At 43.8% G+C, this 25,298-nt stretch overlaps 1 protein-coding gene across 15 annotated transcripts in view; it reads right to left on the bottom strand.

Moving 5' to 3' along the window:
- Dst (dystonin) overlaps positions 1-25,298 on the bottom strand; it is a 419,328-nt gene that overhangs the window by 225,695 nt on the left and 168,335 nt on the right. For all 15 annotated transcript variants that reach the window (XM_036168011.1, XM_036168013.1, XM_036168012.1 and 12 more), the window contains one exon: positions 7,547-7,608. In XM_036168011.1, coding sequence (XP_036023904.1) covers positions 7,547-7,608 — 62 coding nt within the window. The remainder of the gene's footprint in view (positions 1-7,546; positions 7,609-25,298) is intronic.

Here is a 25,298-nt window from a genome sequence, read left to right as displayed (position 1 = left end):
AGAAAAGGAAAATTAAAATCGACAAAAATGAACTACAATTATATGACTATATCATGGAATAAAATGTTGATGCTTTTAGTTTAAAACAGTAGTCTACAAATACTACACTCATTTAAAAGTGCTTAAATCACCCTAATAGACAAAAGAAAAGGCAATTTCCATGTCACAAGATAATTTTAAATTCAGAATATATTTTATAATTCACACATTTTCCATAGTATAAACCTCTAACAAGATTCAGAGCCAAGACAGGGCCCGGAGTGGGGCTTTCTGTCAGCAGGCAGCTTTTCTTTGTACAGGCCCTGGCTCAGTGGGCTCCCACCCAAAGGCTGAGCCTGAGCACCGCAGGGCGTCCATACCCTGATATATACTTTTAGCCTACTCTGTTCCCCTCATAGGGCTTAGGTCTGTGACACTGGGGCCACAGGAACACCTAAGACTGAGCATGCAGACACAGATACTGATCAAGCCATAGGTCTTCTCTTTGACTGAAGAGGCCCTACATTCTACACACTTAGACCTGTTTGATGTCTACACAAAGGCTATTAAACTGTTTCTGGTTAAGTCATGTGAAAGGGAAGTGACTAAGCATAGTCTCAATGCTGGACTGGATCCTGCCCTATGAGAAAAAACTACAAAGGATCAACCAGCAGAAGGCAGCACTCAATATGATACCAATGTAGATTTACACAGTTGATTACTGTGTGGCTACAAAGACAAATTACCATATACTTTCAAGTGTTTAGAGGTAAACAGCCAAGATGTATATAACTTTTCTTCCAATGGTTCACATTATTTTAAAGAATACACACTGGGGCTAAAGAGGTAGCTGAGTGGCTAAGAATACCCAAGTTCAGCTCCCAAAATCCACACAGAGGCTCACAACCATTTGCACCTACAGTTCTAGGAGATGTGATGCCCTCTTCAGGTGTTTTATGGCATTATGTGCAAGTGTCTATGCATACATGCAGACTACTCATACACGTGATAAATAAATTTTTAAAAACTATGCTCAAAACACAAGAGTCAATAACAGACAAAATAATGTGACATTAACAAAAGTTTAGGTTGCATAAAGGAGTGTACCAGTGTTACTTGCATGTATGTAAGTATATGTACATCTATACGTATACAGTGTATAAGAGTACAGAACACACATGTGTGGAAGCTTGTTCACACGCAGGTAAAGGCCAGGGGGGATGTTAGGTGTGTTCATCTACTGCTCTCCATCACAATCTTCAACCAGCATTTTCATTATAAAAACATACTGAGAATTCTGAATCCTCATCTCTTTTCACCTGTTTCCATGCTCTGCCTCATGCCTCCTACAATCATAAAAATGCTAACTTTTATTACACTCATAAAAACCTGATTTACAAAACTTGCTTCTAAATTTTATGCTTTGGGTTTCCAACATTTCTCCAAAGAACACTCAATCCGTCCTAACTTAAATACAACTTCTACAAGAAAAATAACTAAGATGTCAAGTTCTGTGTGTAAGGGCAAACAGGCTGCCCGGACTCCATTCATCTTTCTCTTTGTAGATTTTGATCAACACTTCCAAATTTATCCTGAAGTATTTAGCACGGTAGAAAGAACAAAAGACTCAAGTTATAATTTTCCCTTTCTCTCCAGCCCTTTGGACACCTCTCAGCCTTATTTTTTCACCATCCTATGAATTACTAGCTGTTCAACCTTGGGACATTATAGGATCTCTCTGTGCATCAGTTTACCATCTGTAATACAAGGGTAAAGGCAATCCCGATGTGTCCACAATTACTGTTGTGAGAATGAAATACAGTAAGACATGAAAATAACTGGCCCTAGCATGTGGCCTCAACCAATGTTAGATAAACTATGACTAATATTGATAATAATGTGGTGAAGCACTACATGGACAGCTGTACACCTCTACTCCTGGTATTCGATAAAATATAGCTATTATTTCTAATACAGCTATTATTTCTAATAGCTGTGTTTTCTAAATCAAAGTACTTACTGAATATGCCAAATGTGTCCATGAATGCAGCTTCTCAATACATTTCATAATAAAGACTCTTGACGGGATAGTATGATGGAAAGTAAGAGAGGAAAACATTCACCATTGCTCTCTGGCCCTTGCAAACACATGAAAAAGCATGCACATTCACACACTCACACGGTCATTTGCATATTGATCCATTTATCCACACAGCTGCAGCATTTGGTCAGCAATGGACATTCAGCGACTTGCTAGAAATACTGTTTTTCAGGCTTCATCACAAGACTAGTGATTCATCTATTTTAACTGCCTAGTCAGTGAGTCTGGGGCACCTGGCATTTAGGAACAAAGGGTGTTGAAGAAAATCTCATTAGCAGATTTTAAGAATCCAAATAGTGTAGTTGCTATATTTTCACTGGCCCTTTATAAAGTCAGGGACTAAGAAACATCCCTGTCCTAACTGAAATGTTCAAGAACATGATCAAACTGTTTCTATCTGTCTGTTGTCTGCCTGCCTGCCTGCCTGCCTGCCTGTCTGTCTGTCTGTCTCTAGGTAACCTGCCCTCTTCCTTTCTCTCTCCCAGCTTAGAGGTTTAGATGGCCTGTCTTCCACCAAACAATACACAAAGAGTAGACAGATTGCTTCAGTGGAGCCACGAAATCCCTGTGGCAGAGGATATTCTTTTGTGAGTGAACTCAGCACTCCAGAGACGTGACAGAAGGGAGGTGGAGATATGCAGTCACTCGCCTGTGCCCCACGTAGTAGCCCAGCACATACTAACAAACACAGTGTGGTCCAACCCTGGAATCCAGGTGCTCTTCTCCAAATAAACCAATAGATTAGGGATCAATCAACTAAAGTTTGGGGAAAAGGCATTCCAACAAGCATCTTCTGTACAGTACTGCAGCAGAATAAACATGGTTTACTGTGGATCCTGAGGAACACCTTTCCTGTGTAACTGCCAGGGCCGTGGACCCTAGCGAGAGCAAATCGCATGGAGCGTGGGACACAAGTCTTCCGAGAACTGTTGCCCCCTAAAGCAATCATCCAAGACACATCTGCTCTCTCCTGGCTCAGGTTCTACTTCTGGGGTCAGGTCCACATGTAAAGGGAATGATGTGACCTCTGAGACAGGCACAGTGCCTTGGGAACAAAGGATTTCCTTCTCTCCATAGGCACTCCAAAGGCAGAACTAAACTGTACGGTGCTTGAATCTTTGGTGCTGTTTCTCAGATTATTGTCCTATGAGCTACTAGACAGCCACACAGCAAGTGGACTTGAATGTGACCAGTAATTACATGTAGTTATATACGACTTCCAGGTTATAAAAACAGAGTACCCTAGACAGGGTGGTCACAGACAAAATGCTGTAAACGAATTCTTAAAAGAATGCCAGCAATTTTGCATTTTAAAACAATCCTCCAGGTAATGTAGCTAAATAAAGCCACAGCATTTTCAGGACCCACAGTTTTACTCATGTTACGATGCTGAAGTTTAAATTATGCTAAAACACAGATAGCCACTCCCACCACATGATTCCCAAGGTAAACAATCGCAGCAGACAGGAATGTGCTGACCAGAGTTTGTTCCTTTAAGTGTTTGTAAGGACGATGAACCAGAAGGCTACACTCTTGCCAGAACAGTCAGTGAGCGTCAGACTTGGTCATTCACACGGTGAGGCACGAGAACTTTAACATTCAAGTGTATTTGAAAGAAACTCCACAAAGACAATGCTCCCCAGCAAGTAAGCTTCATCTCATCTGTCCATTTACTTTAAACAAGAATCATTTTAGTTTTGGTAAATATAAAAAATAAGCCTAAGAAAAATGGTGGTGGTCTGAATAAGAATGGCCCCCATAGGCTCATATATTTGAAAGCTTAGTCACCAGGGAGATGAACTCTTTGAAAGGATGAGAAGGATTAGGAGGCGTGGCCCTACTGGAGGAAGTGTGCCACTGAGGGTGGGCTTTGAGGATTCAAAATCCCATGCCAGACCCAGTCTCTCCCCACCTCTCTGTCTGTCTGTCTGTCTGTCTGCCTGTCTGCCTGTCTCTATCTTTTTCTCTGTTTGTGGATCAGCATGTAGCTCTCAGCCACTTCTCCAGCACCATGCCTGCCTTCTGACCACATTCTCTATCATAATAATAGATTCTGCCTCTGCGTGTAAGCATGCCCTTATAAGAAAATGCCTTCCTTTATGAGTTGCCTTGGCCATGGTGTCTCTTCACAGCAGTAGACTAAGACCATTACTTTCCTCAGAAAACATTTTAAATCCTCATCAAACATCATCAGGAAAAGACGTCCCACATATGGATGCAATAGTAACAGGCATCATCAAGTAAAGTTCCATGATGCTTACTTTCAAAATTATCACAAGCTTCTGAAGACTGACCAGATAATTTCAATCAACTCATTTTTAATATCTGCCCTTTTCCTTAACACTTAAATAACCTCGTTTGATTTTTATAAAATCTTCTCAAATAATAGACTTTTCATTAATTTAAGGGGGCTGAAGAAAGCAAGAACAATACAGCGCCTCCCAGCCCCCACTCCAGTCCTACCCTGAGCACATCCAACATGTCCAGTGAAGAAAGAAGAAAAATCAGCAGAGGGCTAGTTCCCAATATCAACATGGCTTTCTGACCAAAACCATATACTCATTTTAGAGCTCCTCCTAACTAAATTATGACCACACAGCCACCTCAAGCAGCACTCATTCCAACGACAGAAACAGGTTCACCACCCAGCACAGCATTCCTCTCATCCAACCTTAGGTGAAACCCAGACAAGGTGGTGGAGACAAACTGCCTCCCTCTACTTAATGGGCCAGAATGTTTGTGGTGATTTCTTTTTCTTCACTTCAGGATAATGATGTGACTTTTAGAGAGAAATAAAAGTGTATGTGTGTATGTGTGGGTGGGTGGCTGTCTTGAGGCTGGGGTTTCACATCCGCAGCCTCAGTTCATAGTTCTCAGGACTCTAAGAACAGCCCAGCCTGAGCTGCTCGAAAACCAGTTGGTAATGAGAGTCAGCCAAGGCCACATTCCAGCTTCCCACCTCCCCAGTGTGACTCTACATTAAAGAGGAGATCATTTCAATTTAATTTTGTTTTGTTTGTGAGCTTGAGCTTGAGCTCAAGGTCTCGTGTGTACTCAACAAGCACTCAACCATTGAGCTATACCCCAACCATGAGTTAATTTAAAATCCCGACCTCTAACAGACTCCACCAAATAAACTAGCCTGCTCTTACAGCATGAAGCAGCTAGATGGGCATCAATCTACCAGCTGTGTAAATTACTTACTCTACCACGTAAAATACTTATTTTGTCAAGAGTTACTATATATAGCATAATTAAATCTTAAATCTTTGAGATTTTTCATTTTATATACAAGAAAGTCAAATATTCTAGCAAAAGTTAAATATTCTAGGAGATGGTCCAGATAAAAAAAAGGATTCTGAACCCTGGTGATCTATCAAATTCTAAAGGTCATGTATGTGAAATCAGGAGACTAAGCCACATCTCAGGGCTCTCTGCAGGAGTGAATAATTTAATACATACAATGATTACAGAGAGGATGCATGTTCTAGCCACACACTATGATGGGGCTTAAGAATGAGTCCACAAAATGCTTCACTAATATTTGGATACTTTTAGCAAAATGTTCTTATACGTAATCATCTAGCTTATGGTGAGTACTCATCTGCATGATGAGTAGCCCAGTGCAGCAGGCCTGGTACACATGAGCTCCCCAGAATGAGCTATCATCTAGTGACAGGCTTTATGGTCCCCTGATAGTCATATGTTTGTACTTCTCTGTGACATTGGTGTGACTTGATTATCAACATGGAACACCTCCCATAGCTCTCTGTGCCCCAGAAGATCTGGGGAAACCTTCTATGCCCTACTCACTTGTCCATCCCCAGATCACCACACCTGTGGAGAGCCGCTTCCATGGCAACCGCTCTGAGATGGGAAACTGGTAGCTTGGATGAGAATGGCACCCATGGACTCATATGTTTGAATACTTGATTCCCAGTTGGTGGAACTATTTGGGAAGGATTAATGGGATATGGCCTTGTTGGAGGAGGTGTGTTACTGGGAGCAGGCTTTGAAGTTTCAAAAGACTCCCAGAATCAGTCAATCTCTCCCCCGCCGCACACTTCTCTTTCTCTCTCCACCTCATGGCTGTCTCAAGATGTAAGCTTTCAGCTACTACTCCAGCATCACGCCTGCCTGTCTGCTCCCAGGCTCCCTGCTACAATGGTCCTGGACCCTAACCCTCTGAAACCCTAAGCTCCAACTTAAAGGCTTCCTTTTACAAGTTGCCTTGGTCATGGGGTTTTGTCACAGCCAACAAAAAAGTAACTAAGACAGAAACCCTCTTGGAGCTTAAACTCAAAAGTTCCATACCCTACACCTGACTTAATGCAGCCCATCTCCACCCTGTCCTATGGAAAAGATTCTACACAAACTTAGTGCCTGGTATACGCAGGATGAGCCGAAAACTTGGCAGATGGCAGATAAAGCTCCTGGTCTCTTTCACCAGCCTGTGATGCATTTCCTCACAAAGGTATCACACATCAGGTCTCCACCTCCACTTCTTGTCAACACAGCAGGTTCCCTACCAACATGACTCTCAACTAGAGAGTGAGTGACATGCTGGCTCTGAAAACAATCATCAGACACAGGGTGCTGCAGTGTAATGGGAGAGGAGGCAGTGACTGGTAAATCTCTCGTATAATTCAGACATGTCACTGGAACTCTTAGCATACATGAAGGTGCCTTGGAATTTATAGAGCTCTGCCTGCCTCTGCCAGCACACACAAATTCACGAGTGCTGGGCTCAAAGGTGAGCACCACCACGTCTAGCTAAGATCACTTTTTATACTGCTGTTGCCTCTGCTACACTGTACGATAGTTTAAACGGTAAAACTCTTCCCACCCAGAAGAGTTTCCTACTGAAGTTCCAGAGGTCCTTAGAAAAATAGGGGAGAAAGTGACCAACAGTTCATTGTCAAAGAACATGGCCTTCAGTGGAACTCAACAACTCTGTAAGTAATAAGGGAAATTCTGTGTGCTTTTCTGGAGTGTATATCAAATTCTCAAGGTGACACACAGCTCACAAATAATGTTAATCTAAGAACCACAGCTACTTCCCAGAACAATAAAGATGCGATCCCAAGGCACAAAGAAAACGACCCCACTTCTGTTCACAGTCCAACTTCATTCTCACCTGACCCCACTATCCAAAAAAGTCTGACGCCAGAACTGGAGAGACAATGTCTTCCAGAGTGCAGCTTCCCAATCCAGATAAATGATATGAAAGGTTCCTTGAACTGCCTTTTTGTTTTGCATCTAATAATAAGAGGTTTTACTAATGACATGAAATCTGCTGTAGTCGGGGATACGGACCTTCCACCTCCACCACCATTACCTACAAGTCACACCCCAGAAAGCACAAGTGCCTCAAATACCACGTGCAGCTGACAAACATTAGCAGTGTGTGACATCCACAGCTCTGCCCAGTGCAAAACGGCTCCAGGCTGCGAGCGAACAACTCACCTTCATGAGGTGCTGGTTTATCCATTTTGTGAAGGTTTTCTTTTGAACTTTGTCCCGCTCATCTGGAAGATAAAAAAGAAAACATAAGATAAGGTTGGTATGACCCATGCACAGGAAACTTCAAGTCTTAGAGTTAAACAAAAATGGGGTATTCAAAGGATATCCTCCTGTGCTCACACTACCCCAAGGTGCTGGTACCTTTCAAACGGAAGCCAAGGGCTCGCCCTGGCACCGGCACAGACAATGAGCTTGGGAGACGGGGTCCTGCAGGGCAAAGTGAAGGACAGGATGGACAAATTACAAACTGTGGAGGCCCTGCACAGAAGAGCAGCTCTCACATCACAGGATCTGCTGTGCCCTCTCAGCCTCCAGCAGCAAGAAAATAGCGGACATGACGCTCAGATCATCCCATCCAACTGGCAGCCTGGGACCCTAATAGTAAGCCCTCAAGAAAACTGTTTTTAAATGCCTTTTAAAAAAATCTGGGGCTGGGAGTGGAGCTTAGTGGAGCAAGGCCCTGGCTTTAAACTCAAGCACTGCAAAAAGAAGGTTCAAGATTCAAGAAAAGGTAGCTTCCATATTACGTTACAAAATGAAAAACTAAGAAATTTCTGTAGCTCCCCTCTCCTCTAAACTGTATTGATTGACCTAATCTTCACATTCCCACAATATCATTAAATTCAATGTACTATGTGACTTGTGCCAAACTTTTGTTCTCTTGGGTATAGACTGGTGCCCAAAATGGGATGTTTAGTTTTCTAAATTAAGCAAATACCAAGCATACAGGTTAAGAAGCATGAACAAGAAGAACCTAGGTCCTAAAAATGGACTGGCTGACTTCTTACACAAATGGTCCACCCAGAAAGGTAGTTTAACCAAGTACTTTACTTAGAGACTATAACCATCACCAGGTGCTGACCCTAAGTGCTGCACGGTTGATGGGCAGGCTCAGAAGCACCATTGGAGACCAAGATGATGCTAAAACCTCCAGGAACTATGATCCACAACGAAACACACATGACAGAGTGAAAGACCAAAGCTCACCTGGTGATGTGTACCACATGGATTCTGCGGCCATCCTCTAATGATAGCAACCCAAACCTTGTCTTAAGTCATGGCAAACCCAGATGCGCCTTGCAGTACCCAGGAGACCCTCAAGACAGTAACTACCCTGCAGTCAGCGAAGAACTTAAGCCTGGGAAGAACTGGCAATTTTACCACCTTATGCATTATTTCAAAAGGGAATCATTTTAAAAGGGAGTATGCCGGATTACACCATCTAATTTTCCAATTACAAGTCTCATGGTGATTTTCCTCATTTTAGTCAGGGATGCTTAACACTGAGATTTATATTTAGGGCACTGTTGCCATGACAACAAAGAGGCCGGTCATCATTCCTATGTATTAGCCAGATCTGTTGGTTTTGTGCACTGCCCAATTAGTACTCTAAATCAAGTTTTATAACATTCCTCTAGTTAAAATTATCTTATTTACAATCAGTCTTAAATGAAAGCATACATTTATGCTCTACTTACGAAGTACAAAGTAGCTGAAAATATACAAAAACACCTGAATACAAATAATAATAATAGAAGTTAAGAAAAAAATCACATAAAGAGCAGTTATTACAGCTCACTCTGTTCACATTTCCCAGGAAAGAGCAATCAAAGTTAAATGTCCTTAGTGCCGTACACAGCAAATGTCAGTGCTACATAAAGACTTATCCTATGTGAAATCATACAAAGCAAAGTCCTAGGCAAGCGAAAAGGTGATCCAGAGTCTACCCAGATCCCTCAAGGCACTCCACAGTCACCGACTCTGCCCTGCAAGCCAAAGCTGGTAGCACAACTTTCCTTTCCAGTTCCAGAATATCGAGAGGCGTGGTGGGGCGACTGTACTAACCCATACAGCACATCAGTCCCACCAGCTGGGCGCTCCAGTCCTGACCACTTTTCACAAGCTGCCCCATCATCCTGCGGGAATCGGTACAGATGGGTCCTGGACACTCTCGTCCCAAGTGTGATGTGTCAGGGTGCTGCTAACTGTCTTGGCAGAAAGGAAAGCTCTGACTAGACACTCCTCCTTGCAGCGGAAACTAGTCAACACCCCTTTTAAACAAACATTAGCAAGCCAGAGGACTGTGCAACTGTGACTGCAAACAAGCTAAATTGTCTGGTTCTCTCCCGAAGGGAGCAATCAGAAGTCTCTTTAAAGACAGAGGCCTCAGTCTTCTCACCACCTGCCACCTCTCTTCAGTTTTTGAGAGGGGGCAGTGAGGCAACTAAGAGACTGTTCGATTTTGCAGCAGAAGCAACTGAATACTGCTTTCTAACCTGGCAAGCAGGATTCCCTTAGAGTCAAAAGCAACACCCAGCTGCCACACCTCACCTTTGCTACACACATGAGATTTGGAAAGCTCGTCCTTACAGGCTAGACATTTTCTTCAGGGAGAAATGTCACCATCAAGTATTTCTTCTGTGTGTATTCACTTGAATTGCAAAGCAAGTCTCTGAGTGAGGGGGTACTGTAAACTTTAAAGCTGCAGAACCAGAGACTGTGTACACCCAGTGCACACCTATGATTACCAGTCTGAGGCCAACCAGGGGGATAGAACAGAGGAGGAAGGAAGGGAAAGAGGGAGGGCGGGAGGGAGGGGGGGGAGGAAGGAGAGAGGAAAAGAAGGGAGAGAAAAGGAGCGGCCTGAGGGAGATCTTAAGTTTGATCCTAAAGCTTACTTTTTTTCATTGTCAAACAACAGAAGCCCTAACCTCATAACTCAAGAAAACATGGAATTCCCAGTTTCTCAGAACCTCATTCTAACCATGAATAAATAATGTCAAGAAGTGAGAAGCTTTGTTCTGAACACACAAGAGATCATCAGCACCTCCTGCTTATGTGAAACATCAAAACCATTTTCCCAAACAGAAGCTATACAAACAGTAACTCCAAAATAAGTAAAAATGATCACTCATACTTATTTTCAACAATAGGGGACAGCAAATCTGGTCACGAGAAGACACCCCACTATTGCTAGACTACTCCTGCTGGGATGTTCTGAACATCCTTAGATGCTGTCCAACTCCATCCTCATCTGACCGCACGGGGTAAATGGGGATGGCCGCTGCTGAGACGTCAAAGCACCTGCCCCAAACACAGCACTTTACTGTTTCCTTCCATTTCCAAAAGGAAAAGAGGCCATCTTCCTGGACAATGGAGTGTGGATATAGAGGTCATTTCCCTAGACAAATGGCATGTGGATACAGTTCAGAGAATCCACCCGATAAAGATATGGGGACATATTCAACTACTCTACTACTCAAAAATGAATATAATGGTCATCTTCTTTTCTTCTTTTAAATTGTGTTTCCTTGACTGGAGGGCCTCAAGGAGCCCTCATCCTCTGAACTGCTTGGGTTACAGGTGTGTGCCACCACACCAGGCCAAAAGAGAGAGACATACAGACAAATAAGCAAACTTTATACTAGCATAAATTTATGAGAATGATAACAGCAAATGTGGAGAAATGAGTAGTGCTTACCTACTATGATGCAGATAGGTAGATTATAGCATTTAGCAGGATAATTTGGTAGTTTTCATCATATATTTAAATGAATATACTTTCTGAATCAATAATTCTACTTGCAGGAACTGGTAATGAAATACTTGTGTACAGTGAGTCATTGGTTCACAAGGATGTTTACTGTGGCCTAACATTTGAAACAGTTTTGATCAATAGGAGACTAGATAAATGAGTCATAATTCACTCATGCTTTGAAACTTAAATTTTAAAAGTTGGCACATACTGACATGAAAAAAGATTTCCAAGGCAGAGACAAAATGAAAAATAATCAATGTTGAGAATACATGTATCTACAGAAGGCAAAATGTCATCAGAAGATATGGAAGGTGCAAGAGGGTGCTGGTACGCTGTCACTCATGTCTCATTCCAAGTATCTCTGGATTCAGTGACACTTTTATAAGAAAGACATTTATGCATCATCACTGATACTAACTGGAAGGAAAGGGTGGGAAGTTCCTTTACTCACTCATGAACAGTCTAGTAGACTGCATAGAAGACACAGGAAAAAGACCAAGACCAGGCCACCCTGCCCTGTTCAGGTTTAAAGGCAGAGTGGCACAACACACATGCCAGGCTTGTGCATACACTCATGGCTGAGGAGGGGACTGGAGAGGGAAGAGATGAAGGCTTGCACAGTGCAGTGCACAGTGGGGAGCGGGTGACAAGGTCCTCAGAGAAAGGCTGACCAGCAGGGATGCAAAGCTGCAGAAGGCCTCTGCAAAGAGAATCTGGAACTGAGAACATATGCAGACGTTACCCTGCTTGGAGGATCTCCTTGTTTAAAGTTTGGTTACCACACACCAAAATACAGTATGGTTTCACAGGCCTTTGTGAGGAATCCAGAAACAGGACATAGAATGTGCTGTGTAAGCTGAGATGCTGAAAGCAGCCCAAAGCTCTCTCTACAAATGCTTTTGTGTCTGCCCTCTCCCTGACTGATGATCAGAACACATGCTTTCCTGTCGGCGCTGTTGTGGCCCTGCAGTACCAGAAGCCGGAACAGAGGTATTAGGCTCTGTTCTGAAGAGGGATTTACCAGTTCATATCTGTTCTTATGACTTATCAAAAAATGAATACAAAACTCCAGGTATCTGTTCTTTAATCTACCTTTTCCTAACAGAGCAGACTATGAACATATGAGCACAAAGGGACTTCTAATTATTGTTACATTGCTCCATTTAACTATTACACAAGATCTCTTTGCCAGCCCAGCCCATGTTAAGGACAGAGCACGTTTACGACTCTTTATCTGTGTTATATATTACCATTGGCTAACACAGTTTGCTCTAAAATTCAAATAACATAAGAGACTACACGGTAAAACCCAGGAACTCATACACAACATGAACACCAGGACTCCAGTACACCTCAGCAGGACAGGGCTCGCCGATCGGGCTCCAGGCACCAAAGTGCCATGCACTGCAGAATTTCACATTGCCACCAGTAAGCTTGCTACTATACTTACCAATCTTCATTGTACCAATTAAAAAACCAAAACCTAAATTTCCAAGAACTTAGTCTGGCCAGAGGTTTCTGTCAGTGAAGAAGCAGAGGAGCTGGGGGCTTCCAAGAGTCTCCACTGGCGTTCCCACTGTTCAGGAACAATGCCACCCCCGTGCATGTAATGTGGAGAAACCAGGATGGACAGGGAAGTGCTTTTAATTCTTCACTACACCAATTCCAGAGAAGGAGAAAAACAAAACCTTCTGGGAAGGAATCCATCTTTCACCAAGCTGAATACGGAAACCGGTAAATGATGCCGAGCGATGCTTCGCTCAGCTCCAGACGGGCGTGCAAGTCAGACAGAAACTGAGACCTCTTGGTTCTAGTGCAGCAGAAGGCTGCACAGCGGCACGCTCCCCTGATTTCCCTGAGGATACGTTTGTCTTTCCTGGTACTAAGGGGTGTCATGAATCTGTCAAAAGACTAAGTCCTAATATGCATCAGTTCGTGGCTACCACTCATTGAACAGACTTTCATTTTTCATAAGGCACACTGACATGGAATTCATCATAAATCCTTTCAAACTGTTGTGGCCTCTTGCCACCAGGTTGTGACAAAGTTCTCAAGGCAGTGGAGGTTACAGCCATGAGTCCTATGTATAGCAATTTTCACTCCAATAAACACAAAGGCAGCCACAGAGTGAGTCAGCGGCAAGGATACAAGGGTGGGAACACCAAAGACAACTATCTGAACCACTGGAAAAAGTGATGGGCCTGGGCTTGCTTCCTAACGATAGCCTCCCACCCAACAGTTCTTATTCAAATGCAGTTTGTAGCTGGCATAGACAACTGCCTACTTGCAGAATCACTAGGCATGCCCCTGTGCCACAGAAGCCACACCCCAGCTCACTCAACCCTATCCCAGAGTCCTGTCCCAGCATTACCTCCATTACTGCACTCACCCATGAGCACTGATGGGAAAATGCAAAGGTGCACAGACTAGTTAGAGAGATGCCACGTGCTAGGGGACATCTTTCTGGGGCACACTTCCTCTTCCAGAGACTCATTCTCCCAACCAAAGCTGACCCAAAGTATGAGATGTAAAAGAGATCAAAACAGTCACAGGACTTCCCTGTACATTCACCCTCTAGAGAGTTTAAGTCAACTGTCTACACAGCTAATGTTTTAGAGCAGCAGTTCTCAACTTGTGGGTCGCGTCCCCTTTGGGGACTGAACGACCCTTTCACAGGGGTCACATATCAGATATCCTGCATATCAGACATTTACATTACAATCCATAACAGTAGCAAAATTACAGTTATGAAGTAGCAACAGAAATAATTTTATGGTTGGGGGTCACCGGTTGCAGCAGGAAGGCTGAAAACCACTGTTCTAGAGAATGCTGTCCTTGTCTACTTGCATTTCATGAAAACTAGAGGCAAATTTTAAAGAAGTGGATACCCTGCTTAGATATCTTTCCAGGCATTTCAAAACACCTTAGGTACCTCTACTAGATGAGTGGTCTTAAACTAAAATTCTATGACCACCCTGGTTATCTTTGTGAGTACACACGTATCACCATCAAGATCACTGTTGACTAAATAAGTTATTCACTAAAAATAAGAGCTAGGAAAGCAAAGAAGACAGACTGGTGTGTATAAGGGAAGCTGCGCCTAAAGAAGTTTTATTAATGTCTTGATGTGTGCAAAAACGGGCACCTTGAGATAGTGCTGAAGCAGGACGGGGCCATCACTGGTACAACTTCTGGGAATTTGCCCTTAAAAATGCTCATGTGTCGGCTATTCACAATACTCACCATTCACTCAGCACTTAGACACACAGGCCTTGACCTAACCACCGCACGTTTTTAATACAGGTTTTACAAGAGAAACTGATGCACTGAGAACTATTTGTTCAAGGTTAGAAAACTGATAACTCTGCCGGGCGGTGATGGCGCACACCTTTAATCCCAGCACTCAGGAGGCAGAGCCAGGAGGATCTCTGTGAGTTCGAGGCCAGCCTGGGCTACAGAGCAAGATCCAGGACAGGAATCAAAACTACACAGAATAACCCTGTCTCGAAAAAAAAGAGGGAAAGGAGGGAAGGGGAGGGGAGGGGAGGGGAGGGGAGGGGGAAGGAAAGAAGGAAGGAACGGAGGGAGGGAGGGAGAGAGGGAGGGAGGGAGGAAGAAGAAAAGAAAAGAAGCGCACTCATATATACCATACAACAAAAACTGGTAACCCAGGCTCCAGGATTCGAATCCAGGGAAGTAGCCCAAGAACCTGATCTCTTTATCCTAAAACTAGCAACTCTGGGGCAGAGGCTAAAGACAGCCAAAAGTTCAGGGTAAGACTCATGTAGGAAAATGTTCATATGGACATTAAACGCAATTCTTAATGATGACACTCAATATTTATTTGCTATTAGGCACTAGTGGAAAATGTGAACTGATCAAGATAAAGGCAAACAGAAAAGATTCAAGCCGTTCACAGTGCAGTCACAACAACGAAACGGCTCACACTGGAGTGAATTTACACAAGTTTTGGTTTGGTTTTGTTGTTTCCTGAACTTCTCAACCATACAGACTTAAGTTGTCTTTTACTTCCTGGCTTCTACTGGTGCTACCTTGAAAATCTGGGGTTCCAGGCAGTCATTTCAAGTGCTGAAGAGTCAGGAATGGTTGCTCATGTGCTTGGTAGGCAGAGGCCATGGATTCTATTCCAAGCCAATCAGAGCTACGAGTCTCAAAAAAAAGCAGTGTTTAAGTATGTTTCCCGTGAGGCGTGCTGTTGGGCTCTTTCAGAGACAGGGCACCACCATTAGCCCTAGATGAAATAAATGGGCATTCAACAGTCTTTACTGAAATGAAACTTGTAAAATATATTTTTTTAAATAATGCACTGAGGTTCCCTCGGGTAGGACTAGAGGATCTGATCTAGTATAAACCTCTTCCAAAGAAAAGATGAGGAAGGAGCGTGGAGTATGAAATTATACCGTTTTAAAATTCAGGCAATGTCTGACATCTAAAGATTGAAAACCTCAATGCAAATCTCCAAACCCATGCAAGCCCAGTCTGTGTTTTTGTATAAAAACCTCTGTTAAGTTAATAATGGCTCAGACTGCAAATTCTATGGAAGCTTAGGTTTATATATACAGGTAAGGATTAAACAGTTTTATGGATGTACGGGTTCAGATGTTTGTGTGGGTGTGGGTATATGTGTATGCACATGTGTGTATGCAATCATGTGCAGGTCAGAAGTCAATGTTAGTTCATATCTTTTGTCATTTTCTACCTTATTTTTCTGGTACAAAGTCTCTCACTGAACCAAGAACTTATCAATTCTGCTATACTAGCTAATCAATAAGCTCCGGGGTTCCTGTCTCTGCCTCCCCAGTGCTGGAGTTTTATACACATGTGCTAACTTGGCCAGGTTTTTTTAATTTGCATATTGGGGAGGTACTTTATTGATACTACCTTCTCTCCAACTCCTCATCATTGTTCTTTGAAACAAGCCCATCTTTTTAAGAAGGCAGCATTCCGAAACTGATTCAACAGGCCTATGCTGAGAACTGACTAAGCTAAATGCTAAGCACTGGCTATGCAGAAAATAAATCACACATCTTGCTCAGTCCAATAGGAGAGAGACCCAAAAGCCATAATTTGCATGGCTGTATGACATGTGTACAGGGAACTTGAAAAATGGACCCTACGAGCCTAAGAGATTGCTTGGCATATAGTGACATTCCCTCCTCATGCGATCTGATGGGCTGGAATGCACGCATCTAACCCAGGCCATGACAACATCAGAAGCATCTGTGAGGGCTTCAGCTAACTCAAAGTACTCTATTGATCACACGAAGATAGATCAATGGGACTTCCAGCAACTCATTTTCCATTAAATTTACCAAATTCCTGTTACAGAAACTTTTTAGGACACACACACACACACACACACACACACACACACACACACACGAGGACAATTATGAAAATGAGAAAGCAAGAACAGCACGGGTGCCAGGTATGCACACTCACAAGCCAGACACTTGTCACAATTGCCACTAACAGGGAAGACGGAAGTCTGGTTGCCCAGCCACAGTAACAGAAGAGCAGCTACAACAAGCATGGCAACCGGCTGCACCAGGGCACTCTGGTCACATGACCTAAGTCACCCAACACCACTGCTGAGGTCACGGCCAATCCAACAGAACTGTCTGCTCACCTTAGCACTAGGAATGAGCAAGGAACTATGAAGGGATTCAGTAGAGAACCGTGCAACTTGTCTGTAAATACTGACCTTTTAAAAGGGATAGACAAAACACCCTAACCTCATGGGGATGAAGGGTTTCTATCCAACCCGGGACAATTTCCTACACACTCCTAATTTCTGTAGATGTGGTCCATAAACTGACTCTTCTAAAAGTCTCCTTCATTTGCCTTCTGCACCACCTGCTAGGGTCAGCTGATCTGAACACCATGCTTCTTCCCACATGATGACCTGTGAACAACCACTGGCGATACACACACACACACACACACACACACACACACACTCACTCTCTCTCTCTCTCTCACACACACACACACACACACACACACAAATACACACACACTGAAATCTGAAATGTCTTAAGTACAATACCAAAAGATACAGCCCCCAAGGGTCCAAAAGCTATGACCACCCAAATAAAAAGGACCATTTGCTAGATTTTAATTCAAACAAATTCAAATTTTAATTTAAAAGATGCAATGAGCCATGAATATTTGAGTGTGATCAAAGAAATGATTTCATACTTCTAAGATAAGTTTCCTAAATATAAAGATTACACCTAGAACTAGCTATGGAAGAAGTATTTAAATTAAAACTTATGTTCTTTATTTCATAAACTTTGAATAATTTCAGCTACTTGCAAGTTACTTAGAGGAGAAATGCTTTTCAGAACCAGAAAAAGATAAGATAGAAAATAAGACTAAAGTCAAAACAGTTGGGAAAAAATAACCTTTCTATTTTATTAGAGTATAGTAATAGCATGCAATGCTGTTCTTTCCTATTCTTAAATATGGTCCAGAGCTACAGATCAACATTAACTAAGCATATAAAAAGTGTGATAGACCCACCGCACGGCCTTTCACACCTGAGAGAGATGCCAGGTGGGGCTCTCCTGAAGGCTGTGTAAGGGGACCTGGAGAAGACTGACAAGACAATCCTGAGTACCAGGACAGCCTGAGGGGCACACGAGAGGAGGTGTACACCCGAGGGAGAGGGAACAGTAGGATCACACACAAATGGAATGAGCATGACAGGAAATGGGAAGCCAGAGTCAGCAAATCACAGGACATCCCATAATCACCCAGCTTTATGATCATGTGTACTTTTGACCTGTAAAGATGAGGAAGATGAGGTACTTGTAATTGAGAACAATTTATTCATCACCTAGTGGGTGAACACAGGTCTATGGATCACCCATCCTTTTCTTGCTAAACAATACCAGCAGGAAACTGACTGCAGAGATACAAAGCTCAAAAAGACAAAACACTTCGGCTCACCTTAAAGTACACATATGATATTCTGAACTGTGTTCACGTATTGCCTTTGGCTTTCAGTATAACTACATGAAAAGGAAATGACAGAAATGTCGAAGAAGAGCCGGGCGGTGGTGGCGCCCGCCTTTAATCCAGCACTCGGGAGACAGAGCCAGGAGGATCTCTGTGAGTTCCATCCTGGTTTACAGAGGGAATTCCAGGACAGGCTCCAACGATACACAGAGAAAGCCCATCTCGAAAAAAACCAAAAAAGAAAGAAATGTCACAGAAGATGGTGTAATTATTTATGATTTCAAAACAGAATTATTTGGCAAGACTGCGCAGCTTTGTCGTGGGAGAATTTCCCAAAGCGCTTCACTCCTGCCTCCCCTCACTGCCTCTACTAAGAAGGGCCCTGATGAACCTCTCCTCTGGGTCTAAAAAGATATCCTTTCCTGTTCTGACGGAAGAGGCATGGTGCTTGCAGAGAACGGCAAATGATCTGGAGCACGATGATGAAGTTGGCCCCCAGCACACTACATGAAGGACAGAAGAGGGCACTTGACTCTTTCCTATTTGGTACCCCAGGCAAGTGGTCAGGTACCTGGTTCTGCCTGGTACAGACTAAACACAGAATTCCCTATGAGTCTGTCTGAGGCGTCTGCCAGGTGGGTCTTCGTAGCAAGAAATGGGTTCTGGAGCAAGCACAGGCCACCGGGCAGGTTACCTGACTCAAGCGCAAAGGAGCCTCCAAGTCAGACCTAAGGTAAAGAGACTCAGAATGGGCCTGTAGTGGTTAACTTCCTTAGTGCTGCGACTACACACTGGACAAGAGACGGCTCAAGAGAAGAGCTCATTTCAACTCCTCTATTTCAGGAGTAGTCCATCATGATGGTAAGGCAGGTTGGCAGGAGTGGCTCTCCCCTGTGGAGCCAGGAACGTGAGGTAGTAGCCCCTACTCTCACAAAGATGGACCAGGAAGCAGGGCTGGACTGTAAACTTGAAGGCCAAGCCCAGCAACCCACTTTCTCCAACTAGGCCTGAATTCCAAAGGTTCCCCTTTCTTGCGGAACAGTGCCACTAGCTGGGGACCGAGTATTTGCCGCTCACACAAGGAAAACTGAATATCCAAACTATACCGATCCAAGTTCACCGGGTGCTGCCTTGAGAATCAGTGAACCAGGCAGAAATGAGGCAGAAGTCACCCAAGGGTACTGAACGGCAGAACGGGATGAAGACCACAGGAGGCAGAAGGACCTCAACTTTAATCAGAAAGGCACAGCCACAGAAGCCACATTCCTCCCCCAGATGCCTGGAGAAAGGAGGAGAGCAGGCCACTAGGAGGAACCAAGTATTTCCAGCCCAGAGACATAGAACAACCATGAAGACCTCGATTCACATCACAGGCTGCCGTACATTTCAGTATGTTTTCTCGATGCCAACCTGTCAGGGGCCGTGACTCCTCCAGAAAAACCAAAGGAAACATTCCTGCACAGGGCAGAAAAGCTGGTGGTACACAAAGGGTCATAGCCTTTTATCAAGAGACTCAAGTTCTCCAACAGCTGACATGACAGGGTACAAACCATGCAATGCAGCAAACCCCAGCTCTTCCAGAAGGCAGCATTTGCCATGGGCTAGCTCAGCTGTAAAGTGAGGGATCCAACCTATGTATACTTTCAGAAAAGCAGATCCTCCACCAAGCAACAGTGGCAGGTGGCCCTACTAGGCATGTACCAGGAATGGAACTGCTATTGCCCAGGAGAGAGTCTGAGCACTGATGCTGAGACACTGGTACCTACCTGGACATAGCAGTGGGTCTCTGCCAGCGAACAGCAAGTGTTTCTTACAAACCCAGGAGCTTATAATGATTAGGAAAGTGGAACTTACGTTAAACCTACATATAATTTCTGGGTTTTGTTGTTGTTGTTTTTGCTTAAGGTGCAACATGAAATATAGCAGAGGTTTGCAAAAAACAAACAAGCAAAAGACAAAACTTAACTCTTGTCAAAGCAACGGTGAGCTACAACTGGCTGTGCACTCATGCCAGTCCTCAGGACAGAAGCGCTTATTCTCACGGGACACAGGTGAAAACCAAAAGCACCCTTCGGCCATGCTGTCAGTGAGGTATGGCCAAATGACAACACACTACCAAAGGGAATACAAGGAGAAGCACTGTGTGGCAGCTGCTAGAACCTTTCCTTCTCCTGCTTCCCTGCTTCCTCTTTTCTACTGGCCAGGAGGCAGGCCTGGGAGACGGAGCCATCCTAGGCCACAGGCGGCAGCTGAGAGCAAGCTGTAAGGAGCCTAGGTTACTCCTGATGGTGCGTCTATCCAGGCTGGCTTTGCAGTGCCTTCTGCTGGGATTTCCTGTCTTTTAAGATGCAGTGTGTGTGTGTGTGTGTGTGTGTGTGTGTGTGTGTGTGTGTGTGTGTACGTACACACACGTGCACGCACACAAGAGGGTATTAGATCCCCTGGAAGTGGGAGTTACGGGCGGTCGTGAGGCACCTGATGTAGGTAGGCAGTAGGAACTAAACTCGGGTCCCTTGAAAGAGCAGCAAGCATTCTTAACCTCTGAGCCATCTCTTCAATCCCTGGACTTTATGTGAAGGAAAATACAGGTGAACATTCCCTTTAAGCATTATGATTTGGTTTTATATTTCACACTAGTATTCTCATAGAGAACCTTAACCCTACCCTGAATGTGATGTCTTCCAGCAAGCCTGGCCCTGAAAGCTTGGGACAAACGCACACACCATTTACAAACCAAAGATAGGTAACTTGCTATTCTCAAGCCAGCACAGGAAGAGAAAGCACACACTTTACCCGTGCATATCAATTTCCCTCTCTCAGGGAAACAAATTCCCTAAATCAACTAGAGGAATGGTAGCAGGGTCATACACATTCTTCTCAGCCTTCCTTGAGCAGACATGCTCTGCCTGAGTCCTGACTCCCACGATATGAACAAAAGTTGACAGTACGACTTCAGAAAAGCGTTTTCACAGGGAAGGACAGTTCCTTGCCTGTACTCTCACCCAGGAGGAATGACACTCAGTACATCCAAGAACCATGTGGGAGCAAAGCAGTAAGAGGGGGGCTTAGGTTCCTCCAGTTACTACCACTGTGTAACAAAACACCCCAGAACTTAACTGTATAAAGCAACCATATTGCTATGAATATAAATTCTGTATATCAGAAATTCAAAATAAGGCACAGTGGGGACAGCTTGTCCCGTGCTGTCAGAGCCTCAACTGGTAAGGCTCAGCAGCTGAGAGCTAAAGTCCTCTGCAGGCAAATGACTCACATGTCCAGTAGTTGACACTCACATCAACAGGGACATTGGGGCCACAGAGCACTCACAGTTTCTGTGTGGCCTGACTTCCCTAGACAATGGATGGCAGTCTCAGGGACCTCAGCCACAGGTCCCAACTGCAGGGAGCTTTCCTGACCTAAGCATGGAAAACATAGAATGCCACTGATCCTCTATTCCACTAGATAGAATGACGGAAATACTTTAATCAAATTCAAGGGGAAGGGACAGCAAAGATACTCCACACATTTAAAAAGCACAGGCCTCTCAGTGTGAGCACTGTGTCCCCGTGATGACAGCTGGAGCTGCCTGCACCCCTAAACTCCCTTCTCTGGACTGCTCCATGAATGGAATCTGAAGTGATCTTTTTAAACCACCCTTATTGTGGGGTTCTGTAGAAAATTTAAGTATCTTTATAACTCCAGTATTTAAAAACAAATCTAGCAAACATATTTATCCCAAGAAATTAATTTTTATAATAAAAGTGACTCTGTGGTCACAGTTTATTTTAATATCAGCTGTTGGAATATTTCCTCCATTCAAAAATTATTAACAAGTATCAGAAATGCCTAATGTAATAATATAATCACTTTACTAGTCATTTGCATGCCAGAGATTTCCCCTGCTGGCTTAGTACACTGAAGAGATTTCTGAGTGGAAAACAATAAATATGCTGACATGGCCAAAAAACTGCAGTACAAAAATTAACATTCCAGATGTGCTGTGTGCATCTAAGTGAATATGCCTAGAGTCACCCATGTCACAGCAATGTCCCCCATAGGTAAAGTGCCTGAAGTTCTAAAGTGAAGAATCTAACAAGCTCACAGCATAGTTTCTGACTCATCACTCACAGTGCACTGGACATATCATCCTTTCTGTTTTTTAAACTAACACACGGTACGGTTTCTACCGCCTTGCACCCTGTCACAGTTAAAACACGGAGGATCCTTAGTTCCTTCAGGCAGTAGAAATCAGTTCGAGAGCACATGAAACTAACAGAAGATTGTAAAAGATTGTATTAAGCATCTCCAAATACATTCAAAACCTGTAAAATACTGAGTAACACATACAATTCAGGAAAATAAGGGCTTTGGAAACAGAGGAAGTCAAAATTCAAGTTCTAGAAATAACCAGCTTCATAAGCCAAGAAAAATTACCCTTCCTCAATGAGAGTCCACAGTGGAACCAAGAGCCAATAACCACCACAAGGATTAAATAAAACACCTGGCCCCGAGCAGACGTGGCACACACTGGTTCTCTATGAGCTGAAAACCACTGGACCACTCAGTGGGCATGTGTGCCACCCAATCCCTCTGCAGATCTCTCCACACGTCACAAAACACCCACTCTCATTTCCCAAAGGCTGTACAAGACTGTGGTGGAATTTTAACAAAGAGACGACAGGGTGTGTTTATTTAAGGAGAAGCAGCACGGGTTCCCTGTTATCAGACCATCCCTGATGGTGGGGAAAGCATCCTCAAGAGAAAGAGCTTTCTCTTTTCTGTCTTCCAAATCAATCAGGGCCTGGCACTGTGCAACACAGTTTGATCTTCAGGCCAGCATGGAGCACAGTGACGGCCAGAGCATGGTGACTGAGGAGGATCAAAAGGTCCTCCTCACAGGCTTGTATTTGGACACTCGGCACCCAGTTGGTAGCACTGTTTGGGAAAGTTATGGAACTTTAAGAAGTAAAGCTCTGTTGGAGGAAGTAAGTTACTGGGAACAGACTGAGGGTATACAGCCTTGCTCCACTTCCTGTTCCGTCTCTCTGCTTCCTCCTGTGTACATGGGGGGAAAAAGTGATGAGCCAGTTTCTTGCTCCTGCTGACATGCTGTCTCCCCACCATCAGGGACTCTGTCCCTCTGCTGACATGCTGTCTCCCCACCCTCAGGGACTCTGTCCCTCTGTTGACATGCTGTCTCCCCACCATCAGGGACTCTATCCCTCTGTTGATATGCTATGTCTCCCCGCCATCAGGGACTCTATCCCTCTGGAACTGAAGGCCAAAGTGAACCCCTTCTTCCTTGGGTTGCTTTAGGTCGTGGAATTTGACCACAGCAACAGGGGAACTAGGCCAGGTGGCCAGGCACTGACAGCTCTTCTAATGGGGCTGTGGTTTCCTGGATGACTGCACCTGCACAGAGCAGGGAGAGTGCAGGTTGTGACTGTGGTCACCATAACCCCACCCTGAAGGAAGGTCTCACCTGCAGGGGAGATCGCCACATAGTTAACAGCTTAGGAAGGGTCTTAACATTACTCTTTTAAGGGAATTTCTTATTCTGGAGGAGCTTGGCAATTCAATTCATAATCTTCTATTTCTAGCGCTCTTCATTTTTCCCTGCTGTAAACTGTTTGGAAGTCAATCACAGACAGCTTAATGTGTCACAGCAAAAACGGCTTAATATCACGGGGAAAGTGTCTGATCTCCACCCAGTAACCTATTCGACTTGTGGTTTTTGTTTGTCTCTGCACTCCAGTGAGGCCAAATGCCTCTACGTTAACTGATGCATCTCTCTGGTCTCTTTCAAAGTACAGGCTCCCTTCCCTCCCTCCTCTTCACCAACTCTCGCTGCCATCTACTTGCTGAAGTCATTGGATCATTTGCCCAGTGGTTTCCCAGTCTGAATTCTGTGACGGCACACCACGGACTGCACTGCTATAAAACGGAACTTAGGTGAACACTATGACTCAGGCACACAAAATAAGGCTTTCCTTTTTTCTTCTCTAAGTTTTAGATTTTTAACATTCACACACTATTTCTATATATAGTGTCAGTATAGTTTTTGAGATACAGTTATTTTACATATATATATAATCTCAGGCTAGTCTTGGAGTCTGATCTTCCTGCCTCGGGCTCCCGAGTGCAGGGGTGTGCCGGCATGCCCAGCTGAATCATATTCATCCTTATGCTCTTTCCCCCTCCATCTCCATTAGCAATCACGGCCTAGATAGTGTTAAACGTTATAAAATAGTAGGTCTTTCGTTTATCACTCTTCCTTTGCTTAACACTAGACTATTCTGTAAGGAGAACATCACACCTTTTCCCTCCACAGAGCAGGTTTAGCTCACACAGGTAAAGGTCTGACCCTTCCCTTTTCTTCCCAGTTTAGATAATGATAAGTTGTTTCCTGAAACCCCCAGACTAGAGAACAGAGATAGTGGGGGGGGGAATGACAACAGTGGGCGACACTTGAGACTCCCAGATGTCTAGACTAACAGCCGTGTTCTGAGTTGAAGAAAACACAGAAGAGGGCATAAACAGTATGCTTAATTTTTAATACATCAAGATTAAATAGGAGGATATAGCAGTCTAATTTTCTCTTTTATATTTCTGTTTCTTGATTCTGGTTTAATTCTTTTGGCTCATAACTTAAATCTTTGATAAAAAGCTAATGCTGTTAAAGGAAAACTTGAGGAGACTTGGAGAAAAACATTTTTCCCTTTTATAAAAGAACAAAAGAGAACGCCACAGCATTAGTAAGAGAATGACCTAATAGAGTAAGCAAAAAGAATTCTTTACAGAACCAAAATAATCTTATTTAAAAAAAAAAACAAAAACTTGAAGACACAGAAGTACAAATACGCAGCTGCATAGTATGAAGAATACGAAGAAAGGCCGGGATGCTGAGTAACAGACTGCTAAAGCTGACAGGAAAGGAAGAGGTGAGATACAGAAGAAAAGAACCCAGGGTATCTGTACTGCACCCTAAGTTGACGGCTGGAAACTGACAGGTCCTTTGCCTAAGTGAAACATTCCCAAGGTCCAGTGATGATTCAGATTCCTCTACCAAAGACATGAAGACACGGCAGAGCCACAATGATGAGACAGAAGAAGGTCACATGATGGAGCAAAAATGAAGACAAAGAGGAAGGTCGCTAAGTCCTTGTCAGGCAC

Source organism: Onychomys torridus, chromosome 18, assembly GCF_903995425.1.
Source record: "Onychomys torridus chromosome 18, mOncTor1.1, whole genome shotgun sequence".
Classification (NCBI taxonomy): Eukaryota; Metazoa; Chordata; class Mammalia; order Rodentia; family Cricetidae; genus Onychomys; species Onychomys torridus.
Note: the sequence above shows the minus strand (reverse complement) of the source record. Positions and strands in the feature narration are given on the sequence as shown.